Here is a 25,255-nt window from a genome sequence, read left to right on the forward strand (position 1 = left end):
GAGGTTGGGAGATTGAGACCATCCTGGCTAACATGGTGAAACCCCGTCTCTACTAAAAAATACAAAAAATTAGCTGGGCGTGGTGGTGGGCACCTGTAGTCCCAGCTACTCGGGAGGCTGAGGCAGGAGAATGGTGTGAACCTGGGAGGCAGAGCTTGCAGTGAGCCGAGATCACGCCACTGCACTTCAGCCTCGGCGACGGAGTGACACTCCGTCTCAAAAAAAAAAAAAAAAAACTGATAAAGGGGATATCACCACTGATCCCACAGAAATACAAACTACCATCAGAGAATACTATAAACACCTCTACACAAATAAACTAGAAAATCTAGAAGAAATGGATAAATTCCTGGACACATAAACCCTCCCAAGTCTAAACCAGGAAGAACACGAATCCCTGAATAGACCAATAACCAAGTCTGAAATTGAGGCAATAATTAATAGCCTACCAACCAAAAAAAGTCCAGGACCAGACGGATTCACAGCCGAATTCTACCAGAGGTACAAAGAGGAGCTGGTACCATTCCTTCTGAAACTATTCCAATCAATAGAAATAGAGGGAATCCTCCCTAATTCGTTTTATGAGACCAACATCATCCTCATACCAAAACCTGGCAGAGACACAACAATAACAAAAAAGAGAATTTTAGACCAATATGCCTGATGAACATTGATGCAAAAATCCTCAACAAAATACCGTCAAACCAAATCCAGCAGCACATCAAAAAGCTTATCCACCACGATCAAGTCGGCTTCATATCTGAGATGCAAGGCTGGTTCATCATATGCAAATCAATAAATGTAATCTATTCACATAAACAGAACCAATGACAAAAACCACATGTATCTCAATAGTTGCACAAAAGGCCTTCAACAAAATTCAACACTCCTTCATGCTAAAAACTCTCAATAAACTAGGTATTGATGGGATGTATCTCAAAATAATAAGAGCTACTTACGACAAACCCACAGCCAATATCATACTGAATGGGCAAAAACTGGAAGCATTCCCTTTGAAAAACGGCACAAAACAAGGATGCCCTCTCTCTCCACTCCTATTCAACATAGTATTGGAAGTTCTGGCCAGGGCAATCAGGCATGAGAAAGAAATAAAGGGTATTCAAATAGGAAAAGAGGAAGTCAAATTGTCTCTGTTTGCAGATGACATGATTGTATATTTAGAAAACGCCATCGTCTCAGCCCAAAATCTCAAGCTGATAAGCAACTTCAGCAAAGTGTCAGGATACAAAATCAATGTGCAAAAATCACAAGCATTCTTATACACCAATAACAGACAAACAGAGAACCAAATCATGAGCGAACTCCCATTCACAACTGCTACTAAGAGAATAAAATACCTAGGAATACAACTTACAAGGGACGTGAAGGACCTCTTTAAGGAAAACTACAAACCACTGCTCAAAAGGACACAAACAAATGGGAAAACACTCCATACTCATGGATAGGAAGAATTAATATTGTGAAAATGAACATACTGCCCAAAGTAATTTATAGATTCAATGCTATCCCCATCAAGCTACCACTGACTTTCTTCACAGAATTGGGAAAAACTCCTTTAAATTTCTTATGGAATCAAAAAAGAGCCCAAATAGCCAACATAATCCTAACCAAAAAGAACAAAGCTGGAGGCATCATGCTGTCTCACTTCAAACTATACTACAAGGTTACAATAACCAAAGCAGCATGGTACTGGTACCAAAACAGATATATAGACAAATGGAACAGAACAGAGGCCTCAGAAATAACACCACACATCTACAACCATCTGATCTTTGACAAACCTGACACAAACAAGCAATGGGGAAAGGATTCCTTATTTCATAAATGGTGTTGGGAAAACTGGCTGGCCATATGCAGAAAACTGAAACTGGACCCCCCTTCCTTACACCTTATACAAAAATTAACTCAGGATGGAATAAAGACTTAAATGTAAGACCTAAAACCATAAAAACCCTAGAAGAAAACCTAGGCAATATCATTCAGGACACGGGCATGGAAAAAATGACTAAAACACCAAAAGCAATGGCAACAAAAGCCGAAATTGACAAATGGGATCTAATTAAACTGAAGAGCTTCTGCACAGCAAAAGAAACTATCATCAGAGTGAACAGACAACCCACAGAATGGGAGAAAATTTTTGCAATCTATCCATCTGAGAAAGGGCTAATATTCAAAATCTACAAAGAACCTAAACAAATTTACAAGAAAAAAACAACCCCATCAAAAAGTAGGCAAAGGACTATGAGCAGACACTTCTCAAAAGAAGACATTTATGCAGCCAAAAAACATATGGAAAAAAGCTCATCATCACTGGTCATTAGAGGAATGCAAATCAAAACCACGAGATACCATCTCATGCCAGTTAGAATGGCAATCATTAAAAAGTGAGGAAACAACAGATGCTGGAGAGGATGTGGAGAAATAGGAACGCTTTTACACTGTTGGTGGGAGTGTAAATTAGTTCAACCGTTGTGGAAGACAGTGTGGCAATTCCTCAAGGATCTAGAACCAGAACTACCATTCGACCCAGCAATCCCACTACTAGGTATATACCGAAGGGATTATAAATCATTCTACTATAAAGATATATGCAGCCGGGCATGGTGGCTCACGCCTGTAATCCCAGCACTTTGGGAGGCCGAGGTGGACGGATCATGAGGTCAGGAGATTGAGACTATCCTGGCCAACATGTGAAACCCTGTCTCTACTAAAAATACAAAAATTAGCCAGGCATGGTGGTGGGCGCCTATAATCCCAGCTACTTGGGAGGGTGGGGCAGGAGAATCACTTGAACCCGGGAGGCGGAGGTCGCAGTGAGCTGAGATTGCACCATGGCACTCCAGCCTGGTGACAGAGCAAGACTCTGTCTCAAAAAAAAAAAAAAAAAAAAAAAGATACGTGCACATGTATGTTTATTGCAGCACTACAGCAAAGACTTGGAACCAACCCAAATGCCCATGAATGATAGACTGGATAAAGAAAATGTGGCACATATACACCATGGAATACTATGCAGCCATAAAAAAGGATGGGTTCGTGTCCTTTGCAGGGACATGGATGAAGCTGGAAACCATAATTCTCAGCAAACTAACACAAGAACAGAAAACCAAACACTGCACATTCTCACTCATAAGTGGGAGTTGAACCATGAGAACACATGGACACAGAACATCTCATCCAACAGTTAAGAGAATACACATTCTTTTCATTAGCACAAGGATTATTCTCCAGGACAGATCATATGTTAGGACACAAAAGAAGTCTTAACAAACTTTAAAAAACTGACTTCATATCAAGTATCTTCTCAAACCACAATGGAACAAAACTAGTAATCAATAATGAAAGGAACACTGGCAACTGTACAAATAAACAGAAATTAAACAACATGCTTCTGAACAAGCATCCAGTCAAGGAAAAAAAAAAAAATTCTTGAAAAAAATGAAAATTTAAACACAACATACCAAAACCTATGGGATACAGCAAAAGCAGTGCTAAGAGGGAAATTTTAGCAATAAGTGCCTATATCAAAAAAGGGGAAACATTTCAAAAAGCAATCATCTAATGATGTACCTAAAAGGAACAAGAACAAACCCCAAATTAGTAGAAGGAAAGAAATAACAAACACTAGAGCAGAATTAAACAAAATAGAGACAAAAAACACAATACAAAGGATCAGAGAAACAAAGATTTTTTAAAAGATAAACAAAACCAGTAAGCTACTTGATAGACTAACCAAGAACCAAAGAGAGAAGACCCAAATAAAATCAGGAATAAAAAAGGAGAAATTACAACTGATACCACAGAAATACAAGAGCTCATCAGAGGCTATTATGAACAACTACACACAAACAAACTAGAAAACCTAGAAGAAATGGATAAATTCCTGGACACACACAAGCTATCAAGATTGAATCAGGAAGAAATAGAAAACCTGAACAAACCAATAATGAGTAATGAGACTGAATCGGTAATAAAAAAGTCTCCCAACAAAGGAACGTCCAGGACCAGACAACTTCACTAATGAATTCTACCAAACTATCAAAGAACTAACCAATTCTTCTCAAACTATTCCAAAAAAATCAAAGAGGAGGGAATTTCCCCTAACTCATTCTGTGAGGCCAGCATTACCCTGATACCAAAGCCAGAGAAGGACACAACAAAAAAGAACAAAGAAAATTACAGGCCACTATTTTTGATGAACATAGACGCCAAAATTCTCAACAAAATACTAGCAAACTCAATGCAACAGCACATGAGAAAACTAATACCCAGCAATTAAGTGGGATTTATCCCAGAGATGCAGGCAGAATTCAACATACACAAATCAATAAATGTGATACATCACATCAACAGAATGAAAGACAAAAACCATATGATCATCTCAGTAGACAAAAAAAATTTCACAAAATTCAACATCACTAAATAATAAAAACTCTCAACAAACTAGGCACAGAAGGTATATACCTTAAAATAATAAAGACTATATATGACAAACCCACAGCTAACATCATACTTAATGGAGAAAAGCTGAAAGCCTTTCCCCTAAGAGCTAAAACAAAACAAGGATGCCCACTTTCACCATTCTTATTCAACATAGCAACAGAAGTCCTAGCCAGAGCAACCAGGTAAGATAAATAAAAGGCACCTAAATTAGAAAATAAATAAAATAAATAAAATAGAAAATAAATAAAATAAAATAAAAAGTCCCCTATACAAAAATTACCCAGGCATGGTGGCACACACCTGTAATTCCAGCTACTTGGGTGGCTGAGGTATGGGAATTGCTTGAACCCAGAAGGTGGAGGTTGTAGGGAGCCAACATTGTGCCACTGAAGTCCAGCCTAGGTGGCAGACCTGTCTCAAAACAAAACAAAACAAAACAAAATAAAATCAAAACATCCCCTTTGCTGATGTTATGATCTTATATCTTAAAAACCCTAGACTCCACTGGCACAGTGGCTCATGCCTGAAATCCCAGCACTTTGGGAGGCCAAGGCGGGTGGATCACCTGAGGTCAGGAGTTCAAGACCAGCCTGGCCAAAATTGCGAAACCCCATCTCTACTAAAAAAATACAAAAATTAGCAAGGTGCGGTGGCACATGCCTGTAGTCCCAGCTACTTGGAAGGCTGAGGCAGGAGAATCACCTGAACCTGTGAGGCGGAGGTTGCAGTGGGCTGAGATCGCGCCACTGCACTCCAGCCTAGGCAACAGCGAGGCTCTGTCTGAAGAAAAAAAAAACAAAACCTAGACTCCACAAAAAAACTCACATCTGATCAATAAATTCAGTAAAGTTGCAGAATACAAAATCAACATACAAAAATCAGTAGCATTTCTATACACTAACTGAGAAATAAATAAAGAAGGCAATACCACCTACAATAGCTACAAAACAATAAAATATCTAGGAATAAATTTAACCAAGGGGGGTTACACATTTCTACACAAAAAACTACAAAACAGATGAAAGAAACTAAAGAGGATACAAACAAATGGCAAGACATCCCATGTTCATGGATCAGAAGAATTATGCCCAAGGCAATCTACAAATTCAATGCTATCTCTATCAAAATACCACCTTCATTTTTCACAGAAATAGAAAAAATTCTAAAATTTCTCTGAAACCAAAAAAGAGCCATAATAACCAAATCAAGGTGGATCAAAAGAACAAAGCTGAAGGCATCATACTACCTGACTTCAAAATACATTACAAGACTACAGTAACCACAACAGCATGGTATTGGTATAAAAACAGACATATAGATCAATGGAACAGAATAGAGAATCCAGAAATAAATCCATGTATTTACAGCCAACTGATTTTCAACAAAAGTGTCAAGAACATAGTTGGGGAAAGCACACACTCTTCAATAAATGATGCTGGGAAAATTGGATATCTACATGCAGAGGAATGAAACTGGAGCCCCATCTCTCACCATATTCAAAAAACAATTCAAGGGCCGGTGTGGTGGCTCATGCCTGTAATCCTAGCACTTTGGGAGGGCAAGGCAGGTGGATCACTTAAGGTCAGGAGTTGAAGACCAGCCTGGCCAACATGATAAACCCCATCTGTACTTAAAAAAAAAAAAAAAAAAAAAAAATTAGCCAGGTGTGGTGGCATGTACCCATAATCCCAGCTATTCAGGAGGCTGAGTGGGGAGAATCACTTGAACCTGGGAGGTGGAGGCTGCAGTGAGCTGATCACATCACTGCATTCCAGGGTGACAGTGTGAGACTCCACTTAAAAAAAAAAAAAAATTCAAGATGGATTAAATAGTTAAATGTATGACCCAAAAATGTAAACCTACTAGAAGAAAACATATGGAAAACACTTCAAGACACTGGTATAGAGTTTATGGTCGAGACCTCAAAAACACAGGGACCAAAAACAGACAAATAGGGCTACGTTGAACTAAAAATCTGCTGCACAGGAAAGGAAACAATAACCAGACTGAAAGAGACAGTCTGTCCCCCAGTTTGAATATTCAGTAGTTTGAATATTCAATAGCTTGCATATTCAGTAGTTTGAATATCTGCAAACTATTCATCCGACAAGGGGCTAGTATCCAGAACACATAAGAAACTCAAACTAAACACACACACACACCAAAACTCAAATAATTCCATTAAAAAGTGGGCAAAGAACATTAATAAACATTTTTCTAAAGAAGACATATAAATGGCAAACAGGTATATGAAAAAATGCTCAACATTACTAATCACAGAAATGCAAATCAAACCCATAATGAGATATCATATCGCCTTAGTTAGAATGGCTATTACTAAAAAGACAAAAATGCTGGGCCCGGTGGCTCATGCCTGTAATCCCAGCACTCTGGGAGGCTGGGATTGGAGGACTGTTTGAGGCAAGGAGCTCGAAACCAGTCTGGTCAACATAGTGAGACTGTGTCTCTATAAAAGAAAAAAATTAACATTAGCCTGACATGGTGGCGCATGCTTGTAGTATCAGCTACTGGGGAGGCTCGGGCAGCAGGATTGCTTGAGCCCAGGGGTATGAGGCTAGAGTGACCCATGATCATGCCACAGCATACCAGACTGGGCAGCAGAGCAAGACCCTGTCTCAAAAACAAGCAAACAAACCAAAAGACAAAAACTAACAGATGCTGCCAAGGAAGTGGAGAAAAGGGAATCCTTATACATTGTTAGTGGGAATGTAAATAAATACAGCCACTGTGGAAAACAGTACGGAGACGTCTCAAAAAACTAAAAATGGAACTACCATATGATCCAGCATTCCCAGTACTGGATATTTATTGAAAGAACATGAAATCTGTATATCAAAAGGAAACCTGCATTCTTGTGCTAATTGTAGCACTATTTACAATCTAAGTGTCCATCAGTGAACAAATAGATGAAGAAAATGTGGTATATACACAATGGGATACTATTTGGCCATAAAGAAAGAATAGAATCTTGTCATTCACAGCAACACAGATGGGACTGGAGGTCATTATGTTAAGTGAAATAAGCCAGGTATATAAAGATAAATATCACATGTTCCCACTCATATGTGGGAGCTTAAAAAGTAGGTCTCAAGGAGCTAAGGAATGGAATGATAGGTATCAAAGGCTGGGAAGGGTGTGTGTGAGGGTGGTAGTGATCAAGAGAGGTAGGTTAACATGGTTGCAAACATATGGTTAGATGAAAGGAATAAGTTCTAATGTTTGATAGCAATAGTAAGGTGACTATGGTCAGCAACAGTGTATTATATATTTCAAATTGGCTAGTAAACTCGAAATGTTCCCAACACAGAAATGATAAATACTCAAGGTGATAGATACCAGAATACTATGGCTGAATCATTATACATTCTACATATATAACAAAGTATCGTATGTATCCTATAAATATATAAGACATTATATATCAATTTTTAAAATCCATGAAGCATTTGTTTGGTGACTGTAGAAATAAGTTTTATCAGCATACTGAAAGTATTATTTATATAAGTGAAGTGGAAATGTCAAATTTCCAATGCACTTCTCCCATCTCTCATTTGTACTGTCAAGTTCTACATGCCTTTTCTTCAACCCTAGGAGGGCTACTGGAGGAAATGATATTAAAAAAACTGAAGAAATAATCTCAGTGCTTAGCATAGTGCCTGGTAAGTAGCAGATGCTCTGCAAATGTCTGCTCACTAACTAAGCGTAACATTAATGATGCCAAATTCATATATCAAAGGATTTGAAGAATTATGCAGATATTAAAGTCCCTTTAGCATTAGGCTAAAATCAGGACAGGAAGTTTTAATTTTAGCCTCCTTTCTTTTATTATGCATTAGATTTCTTTTTTTTGAGATGGAGTCTCACTCTGTTGCCCAGGCTGGAGTGCAGTAGCACGATCTCAGCTCACTGCTAGCTCCGCCTCCTGGGTTCATGCCATTCTCCTGCCTCAGCCTCCTGAGTAGCTGGGACTACAGGCACCTGCCACCACGCCCAGCTAATTTTTTGTATTTTTAGTAGAGATGGGGTTTCACCATTCACAGGATGGTCTTGATCTCCTGACCTCGTGATCCGCCCACTCAGCCTCCCAAAGTGCTGGGATTACAGGCGTGAGCCACTGTGCCCAGCCATTATGCATTAGATTTCTTAGTCATAATTCTAGTTCAATCCCTACTCAAAGAATGAATTCTCATCTTAAACAGAACTCAGGAAAAATAAATTGATGAAAAAAAAAAACCAGTACTAACCTAAAACAATGTACAAATTCACATATACAACTTAATATATTAAAGACCTTCTCTACTGGAAAGCAGGTGGCTGTAGTATGTGATAAGCATAATTCTAATATTACAATGCCAGTTGGGGTAGGGATTGGATTCGCGACACAACTGGACAGGACCTATGCTGTAAAGTTTACATCCGAATTTAAATTTCCATTTACTTAAGTATATGTTCACCATGACTGTTACTTATTAAGGTAAAGAACAATGTTTAACAATGCAATACCTGATGCTCTAATTGTTTTTGTCGTCGTCTGTCTTGTTCCTCAATCTGAGCTGGGTCCAAGAGAGCAGTCATAGAACGGAGAAAGCTGGCAAGATACATTCATTAGCTATTCAAAACCTCAAAAAGGTAGATTCAACAAGCTAAATCATTTTTGTTTGGGATAAATCCACTAATTATTTCTATTTCAAAGACAAATATCAAACCTAAAACCAATTAGACATAACAACAGCCTTACTAAAGCACACAGACTTTCTTAAAAATCAGTAAATACATAAGCATGAACTTACTTTGTTTTCTTACTGTTTGCCATAACCACATCCTTAATAGGTTTTGCTATATGCTCCCCCTCTGAAGGTTCAACCTGGCTTCCGGTTGTAGGTGTACAAACACTGCTGACATCAGCCAGCTCCTGAGTGTCAGGAGAGACACAGAAGTACTCAGGTTGTTTGTGTGTTGACCGAGAGGACAGCTGAGATTGAGAACCAGGATAACTCTTTAATGAATCAAAGTGCATTGCCCATCTGTCATGTTCCTCACCCTAATGACGACAAATAAGAATTGCTAAGAATTTTTCCAATTTTTCTCATATATAATTCTAAATGACAACCAAAGATGATTTCTAAGTCACTTTAGAGCATAATAAGCATCATAAAAATTAACAAGACTGTACTGTTTAGAGTCCTTATACATATAGATAACTAGCTTCGAAAATTTGAGAAATTCAAAGAATTAGGAAATTTCTAAAAAGTTGTAAGAAGCTATGCAACATCACATAATGCATTCAATGAAACAGGTTCACATGGGCAAATGTGGAATAAATGGAATATTCTGGTCTTGTCAAGAGTTTCAGAATACTTCTAGTTTTAATTGATTAAAGAATTTGATTTTATTTTTTCTTTTATAGCCATAAAACCTCATAAGTTACCTTTGAATGTATAATTTTTTCCTCTATTTTTCTTTGACGGTCATCTTCTATTTGCTTATTCAACTCTTCAATCCATTTTCTCTGCAGTTCTTGTTTCACAGCACTGAAAGGGTGCTCCAGCAGTACTGTTTCCTAAACAACAGTCATAAAAGCCATCTAAAGTTCAGTTCTTTTTCTAATCACTTAATATGTGCAAATCTTGCCAAAGTAACTTATACAGATTTAATCCAGTGAGGCATTTATCTGTAAGAGGAGCAATAACTTCAAATGAATTTGAATTCAAAGAATTAAGTAGATATATTCTGATTCTCAGAATCATTTTAAATATACTAGAGCAGAGAGACATAATAAGATATCTAAGTGTAAGGGAAGGGAATTTTCTAATGAAAAACATAAAATTCTTTCTCTAAAACAATTAAAAGTCTTTCAAAATTCAGCTGGATGCAGCAGCTCGTGACTATAATCCCAGCATGTTGGGAGGCTGACATGGGCAGATCACTTGAGCCCAGGAGTTCAAGGCCAGTCTGGCCAACATGGCAAAATCTCATCTCTACTAAAAAAAATAAAAAATAAAAAAAAATTAGCCAGGTGTGGTGGTGCATGTCTGTAATCCCAGCTACTTGAGAGGCTGAGACACAAATCACTTGAACCTGGGAAGTGGAGGTTGTAAGTGAGCTGAAATCATGCCACTGCACTCCAGCATGCGCAACAGAGTGAGACCCTGTCTCAAAAAAATTGTTTTTCAAAATTCTAAGTCTCTTTTAGAGGCTGAAAGAGTTATTAACAATTTAAAACAGATGAATATTGTTTTACATTTGGCTTTGGAATACAACAAACATTGTCTTTGGACCACGAACAAGGAGAATATAGAAAGATGTGTGAGAGCAACACTTTCCCTACTGAATCATGTCTCTCTCTAGGAGAAACTCTGTCTTCTAGGTTTCTGCTACTACAGCTCTATCACAGCCTATGATGTTTCAATAACAAAAATATACTGTGTCCAGAACAAGTCTTTAAGTCTTAAGGAAAAAGTAAAAAATGAAAACAGTAGCATAAAAGTTTGCTGCCACTTTAATTGTTGAGTTTAGGATACTCTTTTAAAAAAGGAAAAAATATATTCTACTCAAATTGTTCTGAAATGCAACAGGCAAACAATGAAACATTTCATTACATGAAATAACAAGACATAATTAAGAAAAATGGTTTGACAGAATCCTATAATGACGATATACCTCACAATGTTACTTTCTTCCCTTGTTTTTACCAGAAAAGATCACAAAGCTCATAGTTTACAACTCGCTGTTTTGATCAGAAGAAATATTTATACAAAAAGTAAAGATCCTTCTATCTCAGGTCCTCGTACATTCTAAACAGATTAAAAACCATCAAACTTATTTAAGTCTAAAACAATCACTTCAAAAGGAACATTATCTTTAGGTAAAATATTTAACAATTTTTATACCTCAAGAAATGTTTTAGAGGTCAAAATGGGAAAAGAAAAACAAGCATTGTCCAACCTGTGGCCCAAGAGAGCTTTGAATGTGGCCCAACACAAATTTGTAAACTTCCTTAAAATATTATGAAACTGTTTTGCAATTTTAAGTTCATCAGCTATCACAGTGTTAGTTTATTTAATCTGTTGCCCAAGACCGTTTTTCTTCTTCCAGTGTGACCTAGGGAAGCTAAAAGAGTGGATACCCCCGAATTGCAAATGGACCCTTTGAACTCCCTAAAGAAAATTTTCAACAAGGTAACAAATAGTCTTAGAATGCTGTATATTTGTTTAAGTTTGATGTAACCAGATCTGACTCCATATTTTAGTGTAGTGGCACTGCAAATTATTCAGGGATTAGACAACAGTTAAAATAACCCTTAAAAATTCCTTAAACAGGCCAGACGCGGTGGCTCACGCCTGTAATCCCAGCACTTTGGGAGGCCGAGGCAGGTGGATCACGAGGTCAGGAGATCGAGACCACGATGAAACCCTGTCTCTACTAAAAATACAAAAAATTAGCTGGGCACAGTGGCGGGCGCCTGTAGTCCCAGCTACTCAGGAGGCTGAGGCAGGAGAATGGTGTGAACCCGGGAGGCGGAGCTTGCAGTGAGCCGAGATCGCGCCACTGCACTCCAGCCCAGGCAACAGCGAGACTCCGTCTCAAAAAAAAAAAAAAAAAAAAAAAAAATTCCTTAAACACTCAAAATGTTTTATATATATTCATAACCCTAAGATAACTGAACAATCAGATCTCTCAGTTTAGTCTTTAATTTCTTACTCAAGGATGTCTTACAAAGCTACTACCACTTAACTGCATTTCATTTCTGTCGTTGACTGGGAAAGCCTTTAAATTATTCTTACATTCTTTTTCACAAGTCTCTCCCAACGTGCATTCAGTTAGAAGAATGAAAAACATGGGGGTGGGAGATGGGGAGAGGTAGTAGGTAGAACTGCATTCCTTTTGGTTTACTGCGTGCATTTAGTTGAAGGTGAGTAAGGCATATTTTTGTATAATACAAGACATACTGTAACAAGTGTTTTGACCTTCTTCTAGCATTGCCTCTCACTAAATCCTCCATAAAGTTAAAGAAAGAAGCCTCTTTTCCCAGGCTTTTTCACTGTATCTCCCTATTATTGACCTGAGACTTCCCCTACATAAAAACTGGTTTCCTAAACATGTTTTGAGCCTATTCTCTTTTTTGTTTTTGTTTTTTTTTTTTAGGCAGGGTCTCACTGTCACCCAGGCTGGAGTACACAATCACGGCTCACTGCTGCCTCAACCTCCCAGGCTCAAGTGACCCTCCTGCCTCAGATTCCCAAGTAGCTGGGACTACAGATGCACGCCACCACACCCGGCTATTTTTATTTTTTTGTAGAGACAAGAGTTTATCATGTTGTTGCCCAGGCTGGCCTTGAAGTCCTGGGCTCAAGAAATCCACCCGCCTTGATCTCCCAAAGAGCCACTGAACATGGCCTATTCTCACATGACAGCCTTGTGTGAAAACTCATAGGAAACCCACTACAACCTTCCCCTAAAATAGTTCCTGATGTTACAGAGTCCTAATGTAATTCTTTTAGTCTTCAAATTATTGTTAGGAAATCTTAGTTTCACTCTTGATTCAAATGCTGTACAAATGGCAGATGCTAAGTCAGAACTGAAAATAAAGGGCTTTTCAAATGGTCCACTACAGATGCCTGTTTCCATTTCATGTAATTCTTCCCTTAAAGCAGTCTTATAAAAATGCAGCTTTGGGAAAGAACACTCAGTGTTGACTTTGCCATGGGCCAGAACAGCCCTTCTTGCCAGTTCATGATTCCCCAGTTAAGATGACAACATCCACCTGCCTACCTTGTCTACTGGCCAGGCAGAAAAGGTATTCATGTGGGTAGTAGGGATGTCAGGACACTGGATTACAAAGACCATTACCTTACAGGAGGAAGAGCAGCAAAACACAGAGCTGAAACCACTTTTTAAAAAACGAAGTTACTTTGAACTTAAAAATTATTTAAAATCCCTCTGGAACCAGAAGGCCCATAGAGGTTTAACAAATGGCTAAAAATCCGTTTCTCATGTATTTATTTGCCATATATCCTCTTTGGAGCCATATCTATTAAAATTCTGCCAATTAAAAAAGTTGGGTTGTCTAATTAGTGAATGTTTAGTTTTTAAAAATATATGCTGGATGTAAGTCCTTTTATCAAGGATTAATTTGCAAACATTTTCTCCTTCTATTTTATAATCTTAACTTTAACCTTCCAAGAACAAAACTTTTGATTAGGTCATTCATCAATTCTTTTTTAACAGATCATCCTTTCAATGTTGTGCTAATGACACTGGTACATTAATTCTTGTGTGTAGCCACCTTTATTAAATTTACCTATTATTTTTATAAATATGATGACTATCATCGATTTGTGAATGTTAAACCTGGCTTGCTTTCATTCATTGAACAGACCCAACTCATCATGATTTATTATTCTTTCTTGTATTTCCTGTCAGGTTTTGGTATTAAAAAATGTTAGTTTTGGGTATCAGGTTTACTACCCTCATAAACAACCTAAAGGGTTTTCTCTTCTACCTTAATCGTTGGGAAGAATTCACCAGTAAACACATTTGGTTCTGGAGTTTATTTTGTTGGGTTTTTAGTAATGAGCTCAATTTCATTAATAAAGATAGTACCATTCTGATTTACTGCTTCTTGTGTCAATTTTAGTAATCTATGTTTTTCTAATAATTGCTCATTTTTAAGCCCAAATTCTCTAACTTATTGGTGAAGTTATTCAGAAAATCCCCTTCTCTTTCTAATGTCCATATTCTCTGGTAATATCTCCTTTTTAATTCATCTCAATTTTATGAGGGGTTTATCAATTTAAATAACTTTTCAAACAATTAACTTTTGGCTTTGTTAATTCTATTGTATGTATTTCCAGTTTTACTAATATCCACTCTGACCTACCTTGGGCTTAAATTTTGCTGTTCTTTCTCTAACCTCTTGAGATGAATATTTTAGGTCACTGTTACTTGATTTTCAGTCTTTCAAGAGATGCATTTAAGGTGAAAAATTTCCCTCTCAGCACAGGAAACCTACATTTTGATATGTAATATTTTCATTATCACTCAATTAAAAATATTTTCTAATGTGAATTTCTCTTTCAGTCAGAAGTATACTGCCTAATTATCAAACATTTGGGAATTTTCTAGTTACTATTTGTTATGATATCTAGCTTAATTCCATTATATGGTTTGATTCTGTGTCCCCACCAAAACTCATGTTGAATTGTAATCCCCAGTGTTGGAGGTAGGGCCTGGTGGGAAGTGACTGGATCACAGGGATGGTTTCTCATGGTTTAACATCACCCCACTTGGTGCTATCATTGTGATAAGTTCTCATGAGCTCTTTTTAATTTTTAGGTTGATGCAAAAGTAAACTGCGGTTTTTGCCATTGAAAGTAATGGGTAAAACTGCAATTACTTTTTTAAAAAAATTTCATTTCTATAAGTTTTGGGGGAACAGGCGGTATTTGGTTACAGGAGTAAGTTCTTTAGTGGTGATCCGTGAGATTCTGGTGTACGCATCACCCAAGCAGTATCGATTGAATCCAATTTGTAGTCTTTTATCCCTCAGCCCCCTCCCAGCCTTTCTCCACAAGTCCTCAAAGTCCACTGTATCATTCTTATACCTTTGCATCCTCATAGCTTAGCTCCCACTTATAAGTGAGAACATAAGATGTTTGGTTTTCCATTCCTGAGTTACTTCACTTAATACTCTCCAACTCCATCCAGGTTGCTGCAAATGCTATTCATTCATTCCTTTTTATGGCTGAGTAGGATTTCATCATATATCCATATCTATATCTATCTCACAGTTTCTTTATCCACTCATTGATTGATGGGCATTTGGGCTGGTTCCATATTTTTCGAATTGTGAATTATGCTGCTATAAATGTGTGTGCAAGTATCTTTTCCGTATAATGACTTCTTTTCCTCTGGGTAGTTACCCAGTAGTGAGATTGCTGAATCAAATGGTAGTTCTACTTTTGGTTCTTTTTTTATTTTTATTTTACTTTTATTTTTTGAGACGGAGTCTCTGTCACACAGGCTGGAGCGCAGTGGTGTGATTTCGGCTCACTGCAACCTCGGCCTCCTGGATTCAAGCAACTCTCCTGCCTCAGCCTCCTGAGTAGCTGGGATTACAGGCGCCTGCCACCATGCCTGACTAATTTTTGTATTTTTAGGAAATGGGGTTTCACCATATTAGCCAGGCTGGTCTCGAACTCCTGACCTCAGGTGATCCGCCTGCCTCAGCCTCCCAAAGTGCTGGGATTACAGGCATGAGCCACCGCGCCCAGCCTAACTTTTAGTTCTTTAAGCAATCTCCACATTGTTTTTCATAGTAAGATCTGGTCGTTTAAAAGTGTGTAGCCCTCCCTGCTACCTCTCTCTTGGTCCTGTTTCTGCCATGTTAGATGCCTGCTTCCATTTTGTCTTCCACCATGACTGAAAGCTCCCTGAGGCCTCCCCAGAAGCAGAAGCCACATGCTTTCTGTATAGTCTGCAAAACTGTAAGTCTATTAAACCTCTTTATAAATTACCCAGTCCCCAGAGATTTCTTTACAGTAATGAGAGAACAAACTAATAAAATCCACTGTAACATTCTATGTAATGTGAACCTATGAAATTTGTTCAGACTTTTATAGCCTAGTAAATTATTAATTCTCACTTTTTACTTTGACTATTTCATCTACAGATTCTTTGGGGTTTCTATATACATGACAGATAACTACACTTTCATTTTTTCCTCTCCAATTCTTAGGACTTGAAATTTATTTTCCTTGTTATATTGCCTAGAACCACCAATACAAACAGTAATAATATATTGGCATCTTATCTCTTTTTAGAGACAGGGTCTTGCTCTGTGGCCCAAGCATAATCATAGCTCACTGCAGCCTCCAACTCCTGGGCTAAAGTAATTCCCTCACCTCAGCCTCCAGAATAGCTAGGACTACAGGCACATCCCGCCATGCTCGGCTAATTTTTTAGTTTTTTTGTGTTGTGGAGGCAGGGTCTCACTATGTTGCCCAAGCTGGTCTCAAACTCTTGGCTCAAGGCAGCTACTCTTCTGCCCTGGCCTCCTAAAGTGCTGGGCTTATAGGCATGAGCCACTGTATCCAGCCCATAATTTTTAATAATGTATAATTTTATTGTAAGTGTGTCTCTTTTCAGCATCAAGTCTTTGGAGTTTTCATACCTCTGCTTTTTAACAAAGGATTTTTGACTTTTCAAGAGTTGATTCTTGTTATTTTGCTATTACTATTTATCTTGATGTTTACTGTACAAACTATGTTGGCAGATACTCTTTATAATTATACTAATGGTTACTTTAGTTTTCTTTCTTTTTCTTTTTTTTTTTTTTTTGAGAAAGAGTCTTGCTCTGTCCCCAGGCCGGAGTGCAGTGGCACGATCTCGGCTCACTGCAACCTTTGCCTCCTGGGTTCAAGCGATTCCCCTGCCTCAGTCTCCTGAGTAGCTGAGATTACAGGTGTGCGCCACCACACCCGGCTAATTTTTTTGTATTTTTTAGTAGAGATGGGGTTTCACCATGTTGGCCAGGATGATCTCGATTTCCTGACCTCGTGATCCACCCGCCTCAGCCTCCCAAAGTGCTGGGATTACAGGCGTGAGCCACCACACCTGGCTGGTTACTTTAGTTTTGTACATTCTTTAACTTTTATCTGATTTTCACAATCATAATAAACTCTGCCTTTATGGAGAGATCACACAACAGCTAAACACTTTGCACAATATTCTAACAAAACAAATGCATAAAGAATTAGAAAGTTCTCCTTGTTTCCTTCCACTGTCCTTCACCAGAGTGAGACAATACCAACATTCTGCTTTTTGTGTGTTTGTGTGTTTATGTATGTGCTAGTCTTTTAAAGTCTTTCTTTAAATATAGATATGGTTATAGTATATGCATTATTCTGCAACTTACTTTTTCATTTCACAATGTCTTAGAGACTTTTGTGTCAGCTACTCATTACTTTCTAACTACAAAATTCTTGTAAATTGTTTTAATTTTGACACATTTTTCTGATCCAGAAATGGTCTTTAAGAACTTTTCTATTAAAAGAAATATTTGGGAGAAATATTTTATGTAATTATTCAGGTCTGAGTACGTCTATGTTCTCTTTATACATGAATATCTTGTCTAGGCATTGAATATTTTAGCTCTACCTATTAAACCTTTATAAATATTGCTATACTATACACAGAGGAGAAAACAAAGGTTACTTTGATTTTTGTTGTCATTTTCTCATATTTAAATGCTTGAAGAAGTATATCCTTATTCTTGATATTTGTAAACTTATTATGATATACCTTCAAATTGGCCTCTTCATTCATTCAGCCTAATTTTCTTCTGGATCTAGAAAGTTTTTTCTATGAAACTTGATATATTATTACTTCTGTTTTCTTCTGTTTTCTTCCTGGTCTCAAACTCTTGGCTCAAGGCAGCTACTCTTCTGCCCTGGCCTCCTAAAGTGCTGGGCTTATAGGCATGAGCCACTGTATCCAGCCCATAATTTTTAATAATGTATAATTTTATTGTAAATTTATTTTAATAAATTTATTAAATTTATTGTATGTATAAATTTTATTATCAAAAAGATGAGTGATTTACCAGTTCTCTAACCTTGGTAGCCCCAGACCCCAAACTTTGTCTTTCTAGTCCCAAGAGGCTATCAAAAGCAAAGGCCCATCTTCCCACCTCCTTTTCCAGATCAGCACATATTCCCAAGACAGTACTGACAGCAGGAACCTCCTTATCCCTTAGATACCTCTTGAGAGCATCCTTCCCTCTCTCTGCATCCTACCATGCTTGTCCAACCTACCATCACCTCTCTCCTGGATAACTGTAAGAGCCTTCTGACTCAGTTTGCCTACATCCAGCCTTGACCCCCTACAATCTGTTTCCAATACTGCAATTAATGAAATTTTAAAAGTGCAACTCTCTCTGCTGGCCACACTGACTTTCGTTATTTTAGGTCCTCTCACCACAAGGCCTTTGCACCTCCGGCTAGAAGGGTTTTATTTTCCCTTCCCGCTTCTTGTAAGTAGCTCCTACTCATCTTCGGATCTCAGCTCAGTCTTCATCACTTTGGAGATACTGTCTCTGACCACAGGAAAATTTGCCATTCTTGGCTCCACACACCTCTCTTTCATAGCAGTCATCACTGCAACCATGTTATTTAAAGGATATTTAAGTGTTGGCCTCTGTCATTAGAATGTAAGCACCCTGAGGGCAGAGACCTCTGTTGTGGCCCACTGCTGTATTCCCTGAGTTCAGCATAATGTCCAGCACTTAGTGGTGCTCAGTAAGTACTGCTGAATGAATAAATGAATGAATGCATACATGATCAAATGAATGAGTGAAAGCCTTACTGAAATGGTACATATACCTTCTTTACTTTCCACCAAGGTTTCAATGTTTACGAATTTGTTATTTGCACCTCACAAGTTGCAAACCACACAGTTCTGGAGGCTGCATGTAATGGGGTTGTAAGGTGATGTGACTTCTCACCCTAAAGAGCTGGTGGTTTCCTTTGCCTACTGGTTGAGCTCATGAGGGGAAGCTTCTTTCTGCAACCAGCTTTGGGACAGAATTTATTGAGTGTCCAGACTCCAGATCTATTGGTCTTCCTAGGTCCTGTTTCAGTCACCGGTTTAAAAAACCCCAAAGTATGATTAACCCTAATTATTTATCATCTGAATGGGCTCTGAGGAGAGAGGGGAAGGCAGAACAGATGCATCCTCAGTCCCAGCATCCCCCTCTCCATGCCTCTGTCTTCACACACTGTGAAACTCCCCTCAGCCTCCAGCAGCCCTCTCTGAGGGAAAGTCATCTTTTCCTCTGTCATTATGTGGAGGGTTTCCTCCTTTCTCCCCACCCATTCTCACTCGAGGAGGTCTTTCCATCCTCCCCCACACCCTCACCATGAGGGTCTCAGACTTTCCCCTCAACCCCACATAGTGGGTAGCGCCTCGTTTTTCTCACTGAACATCTATTTAAAACTTCCTCTACTCTATTATGCAATACATACTTTCTCATTAAGGAATATTCAGAAAATGAATGAAAATAGGAAAAAACCAAACCACCTAAGCTTTCACCCTCCCTAAACAACTGGTGTTACTATTTTGATGTTTTTTCTTCCAAAATTTTCCCTGTAGAGATTTTTTCTAAAACACAGCTGTAATCATATAGCACATTAAATTTGCATTCTACTTTTTACATTTGTGATGTCATAACATTTAATAACTTGAAAACCCATAGTTGTTGTTTTTGTTGTTGTTTTGTGAGTCAGAGTCACTCTGTTGCGGAGGCTGGAGTACAGTAGCATGATTATAGCTCACTGCAGCCTCAACCTACCAGGCTCAAGTGACCCTCCCTCTTCAGCTCCTTCCTGAGTAGCTGGGATTACAGGCATACACCACTATGCCCGGCTAATTTTTGTATTTTTTGTGGAGATGGGGCTTTGCCAAGTTGCCTAGGGTGGTCTTGAACTCCTGAGCTCAAGTGATCCTCCTACTTCAGCCTCCCAAAGTGCTGGGATTACAGACATGAGCCACCACTCCCGGCCAACCTATAGTTTTTTTTAAACAATTTTTTTTTTTTTTTTTGAGACAGAATCTCACTCTGTCACCCAGGCTGGAGTGCAGTGGTGCGATCTTGGCTCACTGCAACCTCCAGCTCCCGGGTTCAAGAGATCCTCCTGCCTCCGCCTCCCAAGTAGCTGGGACCACAGGCACATGCTAAAAATTTGTTATTTTTAATTTTATTTTCGATTCAGAAGCTACACGTGTAGGTTACATGGGTATATTTCATGATGCTGAGTATAACCCATAATTCTTTTTTTGAGATGGAGTCTTGCTCTGTCGCCTAGGCTGGAGTGCAGTGGCGCGATCTTGGCTCACTGCAACCTCCCTGTCCTGGGTTCAAGCGATTCTCCTGCCTCCGCCTCCCAAGAAGCTGGGATTACATGTGTTTACCACCACGCCTGGCTAATATTTTTTGTATTTTTAGTAGAGACAGGGTCTCATCATGTTGGCCAGGCTGTTCTTGAACTCCTGACCTCAAGTAATCCACCTGCCTCGGCCTCCCAAAGTGCTGGGATTACAGGCGTGAGCCACTGCTCCCGGCCTAACCCATAATTCTTAATGTCTATGTATGAACAGACCTTCACCTGTGGTGGTCAGGTTCTTAGGCAGTTTCCAGAATTTCACTATTGCAAATAGCAAAATAATGCATCTTTTTGTATGTGCATCTCACAATATCTGTTTTATTAAGACAGTAAAGAAGACTTTTTTACTACAATAGGGTTTTGCAGTAAGGGAGAGAGATCTGGCTCAATTCCTTCACAATGCCTTTTTGAGAGAAGATAATTCTCAATCCCATTCTTGCCCAACAAGCATTTGTTATTAAGTTTTTCAATACCTCAACACTTGGTAGGGAGGTGTCCATTCAAGATATGTGTCAGGGAACATATCAAAAGCAGGCATCCGCCTTTCCCCTTCCCCCATGTTTTTCACTTAAGTATAAGAGATGGTGAGCTCTGTGTTGGCAGGGATGTTCATCTTACGTGCCAGACTGACCTAGCACAGGTGTTTGTTTGTTTGTTTGTGATGGAGTTTTGCTCTTGTTGCCTAGGCTGGAGTGCAGTGGTGCCATCTCAGCTCACTGCAACCTCCACCTCCCAGGTTCAAGCAATTCTCCTGCCTTGGCCTCCTGAGTGGCTGGGATTACAGGTACATGACACCACGCTCAGCAAATTTTTGTATTTTTAGTAGAGATGGGGTTTCACCATGTTGGCCAGGCTGGTCTTGAACTCCTGACCTCAGATGACCCACCCACCTTGGCCTCCCAAAGTGCTGGAATTACAGGTGTGAGCCACCGCACCGGGCCGCATAGGTTCTTAATAAATATCTATTGAATGAATTAACCATCTTTAAAGGTTTACAAGTACCCACCACCCCCTGTGCCCCACCAGTCTCACCGCCTGACTCCAAGTCTGCTACACTAGATTTACAATGTGACTTCAGACTCGGTCTCTTTATTGGGATGGGTTCTGGCACAGCCTTAAGACCTAGACTTTTCTTTTGCAGCACAAGTGCATAAATGAAGCCTGGCTGGAGATCCTTGTCCTTGGGCCATGCACACTTCTGTGTCTCCATTATAGTATCTGCCAAACATGGTTAGCTACCCTGATTCTTCATCTTTGTGAACTTTGACCTTCAAGTCCTGTGGATCCACACCTGGCCCTCTGGGAATCTGTGGTCAGGCCTGCTACAACTGCTCATGAAAGTAGTTCCTTCATTTGGAGCCAATTTCATGAGAGCAGAGAGCATGTCTGACCAATTAGTGTAAGCTCAGCATAGTGCTGGGCACATAGTTTATGGAGCCAATTAATACATCCATTTTTGTCAGGTGCATCTGCTTCTGCTAGACTTGTCTGTCTGTTCTGGTCTTCTTGCCCTCCTACTAACAAGACTCTTGGTATAATCCTGACATCCAAGCCCTGGGGTGGAATGAAACTCCAGACACTGACCTGGAGCCATCATTAATACAACAGGCTGTCATTAATATGTGTGACCTTGCATTTACATTTTTATAGGAACACTTCTAAGGACTTTTCTTGTGGTTTGCTGACATTCACAATCCCATTTTTGGGATGGGGTAGTTAAACCTTCTGGGTTTGAGGAGATTTCTCAGCAGTGGATGGAATTATGAACTCTTAAATCTAAAGGAGCATCAAAGATAGTTTATCCTAGAAAAAAGTCAATGTTCTTCATTCTTCCTTGATGTTTCTAGTCAAATCAGTGAATTTTTTTTTAAATTTTAGTATACTTTAAGTTTTAGGGTACATGTGCACAATGTTTGTTACATATGTATACACGTGTATGTTGGTGTGCTGCACCCGTTAACTCGTCATTTAGCATTAGGTATATCTCCTAATGCTGTCCCTCCCCCCTCCCCCCACCCCACAACAGTCCCCAGAGTGTGATGTTCCCCTTCCTGTGTCCACGTGTTCTCATTGTTCAATTCCCACCTATGAGTGAGTACATGTGGTGTTTGGTTTTTTGTTCTTGCAATAGTTTGCTGAGAATGATGGTTTCCAGTTTCATCCATGTCCCTACAAAGGACATGAACTCATCATTTTTTATGGCTGCATAGTATTCCATAGTGTATATGTGCCACATTTTCGTAGTCCAGTCTATCATTGTTGGACATTTGGATTGGTTACAAGTCTTTGCTGTTGTGAATAGTGCCACAATAAACATACGTGTGCATGTGTCTTTATAGCAGCATGATTTATAATCCTTTGGGTATATACACAGTAATGGGATGGCTGGGTCAAATGATATTTCTAGTTCTAGATCCCTGAGGAATCGCCACACTGTCTTCCACAATGGTTGAACTAGTTTACAGTCCCACCAACAATGTAAAAGTGTTCCTATTTCTCCACATCCTCTCCAGCACCTGTTGTTTCCTGACTTTTTAATGATCACCATTCTAACTGGTATGAGATGGTATCTCATTGTGGTTTTGATTTGCATTTCTCTGATGGCCAGTGATGATAAGCATTTTTGCATGTGTTTTTTGGCTGCATAAATGTCTTCTTTTGAGAAATGTCTGTTCATATCCTTCACCCACTTTTTGATGGGGTTGTTTGTTTTTTTCTTGTAAATTTGTTGGAGTTCATTGTAGATTCTGGATATTAGCCCTTTGTCAGATGAGTAGGTTGTGAAAATCTTCTCCCATTTTGTAGGTTGCCTGTTCACTCTGATGGTAGTTTCTTTTGCTGTGCAGAAGCTCTTTAGTTTAATTAGATCCCATTTGTCAATTTTGGCTTTTGTTGCCATTGCTTTTGGTGTTTTAGACATGAAGTCCTTGCCCATGCCTATGTCCTGAATGGTATTGCCTAGGTTTTCTTCTAGGGTTTTTACGGTTTTAGGTCTAACATATAAGTCTTTAATCCATCTTGAATTAATTTTTGTATAAGGTGTAAGGAAGTGTTCCAGTTCCAGCTTTTTACATATGGCTAGCCAGTTTTCCCAGCACCATTTATTAAATAGGGAATCCTTTCCCCTTTGCTTGTTTTTGTCAGGTTTGTCAAAGATCAGATGGTTGTAGATATGTGGCATTATTTCTGAGGGCTCTGTTCTGTTCCATTGATCTATATCTCTGTTTTGGTACCAGTACCATGCTGTTTTGGTTACCGTAGCCTTGTAGTATAGTTTGAAGTCAGGTAGCGTGATGCCTCCGGCTTTGTTCTTTTGGCTTAGGATTGACTTGGCGATGCAGGCTCTTTTTTGGTTCCATATGAACTTTAAAGTAGTTTTTTCCAATTCTGTGAAGAAAGTCTTTGGTAGCTTGATGGGGATGGTATTGAATCTATAAATTACCTTGGGTAGTATGGCCATTTTCATGATATTGATTCTTCCTACCCATGAGCATGGAATGTTCTTCCATTTGTTTGTGTCCTCTTTCATTTCATTGAGCAGTGGTTTGTAGTTCTCCTTGAAGAGGTCCTTCACATCCCTTGTAAGTTGGATTCCTAGGTATTTTATTGTCTTTGAAGTGATTGTGAGTGGGAGTTCACTCATGATTTGGCTCTCTGTTTGTCCATTATTGGTGTATAAGAATGCTTGTGATTTTTGTACATTAATTTTGTATCCTGAGACTTTGCTGAAGTTGCTTATCAGCTTAAGGAGATTTTGGGCTGAGACAATGGGTTTTCTAAATATACGATCATGTCATCTGCAAACAGGGACAATTTGACTTCCTCTTTTCCTAATTGAATACCCTTTATTTCCTTCTCCTGCCTTATTGCCCTGGCCAGAACTTCCAACACTATGTTGAATAGGAGTGGTGAGAGAGGGCATCCCTGTCTTGTGCCAGTTTCAAAGGGAATGCTTCCAGTTTTTGCCCATTCAGTATGATATTGGCTGTGGGTTTGTCATAGATAGCTCTTATTATTTTGAGATATGTCCCATCAATACCTAATTTATTGAGAGTTTTTAGCATGAAGGGTTGTTGAATTTTGTGAAAGGCCTTTTCTGCATCTATTGAGATAATCATGTGGTTTTTGTCTTTGGTTCTGTTTATATGCTGGATTACATTTATTGATTTGCATATGTTGAACCAGCCTTGCATCCCAGGGATGAAGCCCACTTGATCATGGTGGATATGCTTTTTGACGTGCTGCTGGATTCGGTTTGCCGGTATTTTATTGAGGATTTTTGCATCAATGTTCATCAAGGATATTGGTCTAAAATTCTCTTTTTTTATTGTGTCTCTGCCAGGCTTTGGTATCAGGATGATGCTGGCCTCATAAAATGAGTTAGGGAGGATTCCCTCTTTTTCTATTGATTGGAATAGTTTCAGAAGGAATGGTACCAGCTCCTCCTTGTACCTCTGGTAGAATTCGGCTGTGAATCCATCTGGTCCTGGACTTTTTTGGTTGGTAAGCTATTGATTATTGCCACAATTTCAGAGCCTGTTATTGGTATTCAGAGATTCAACTTCTTCTTGGTTTAGTCTTGGGAGGGTGTATGTGTCGAGGAATTTATCCATTTCTTCTAGATTTTCTAGTTTATTTGCATAGAGGTGTTTATAGTATTCTCTGATGGTAGTTTGTATTTCTGTGGGATCGGGGGTGATATCCCCTTTATCATTTTTTATTGCATCTATTTGATTCTTCTCTCTTTTCTTCTTTATTAGTCTTGCTAGTGGTCTATCAATTTTGTTGTCAAATCAGTGAATTCTTTTGATTGATTTCTTTGGGCTGAG

General features: G+C 38.9%; 1 protein-coding gene across 1 annotated transcript in view; it reads right to left on the bottom strand.

Moving 5' to 3' along the window:
* CCDC66 (coiled-coil domain containing 66) overlaps positions 1 to 9,517 on the bottom strand; it is a 28,512-nt gene extending 18,995 nt beyond the window's left edge. Inside the window, 2 exon segments of the mRNA XM_032153965.2 lie at positions 8,989 to 9,073; positions 9,276 to 9,517. Of these exon segments, the coding sequence (XP_032009856.1) occupies positions 8,989 to 9,073; positions 9,276 to 9,502 (312 nt within the window). The 5' untranslated portion in view covers positions 9,503 to 9,517.
* Positions 9,518 to 25,255: the final 15,738 nt, after the last annotated feature.

Source organism: Hylobates moloch, unplaced genomic scaffold (assembly GCF_009828535.3).
Source record: "Hylobates moloch isolate HMO894 unplaced genomic scaffold, HMol_V3 SCAFFOLD_5, whole genome shotgun sequence".
In the NCBI taxonomy this organism is placed as follows: domain Eukaryota; kingdom Metazoa; phylum Chordata; class Mammalia; order Primates; family Hylobatidae; genus Hylobates; species Hylobates moloch.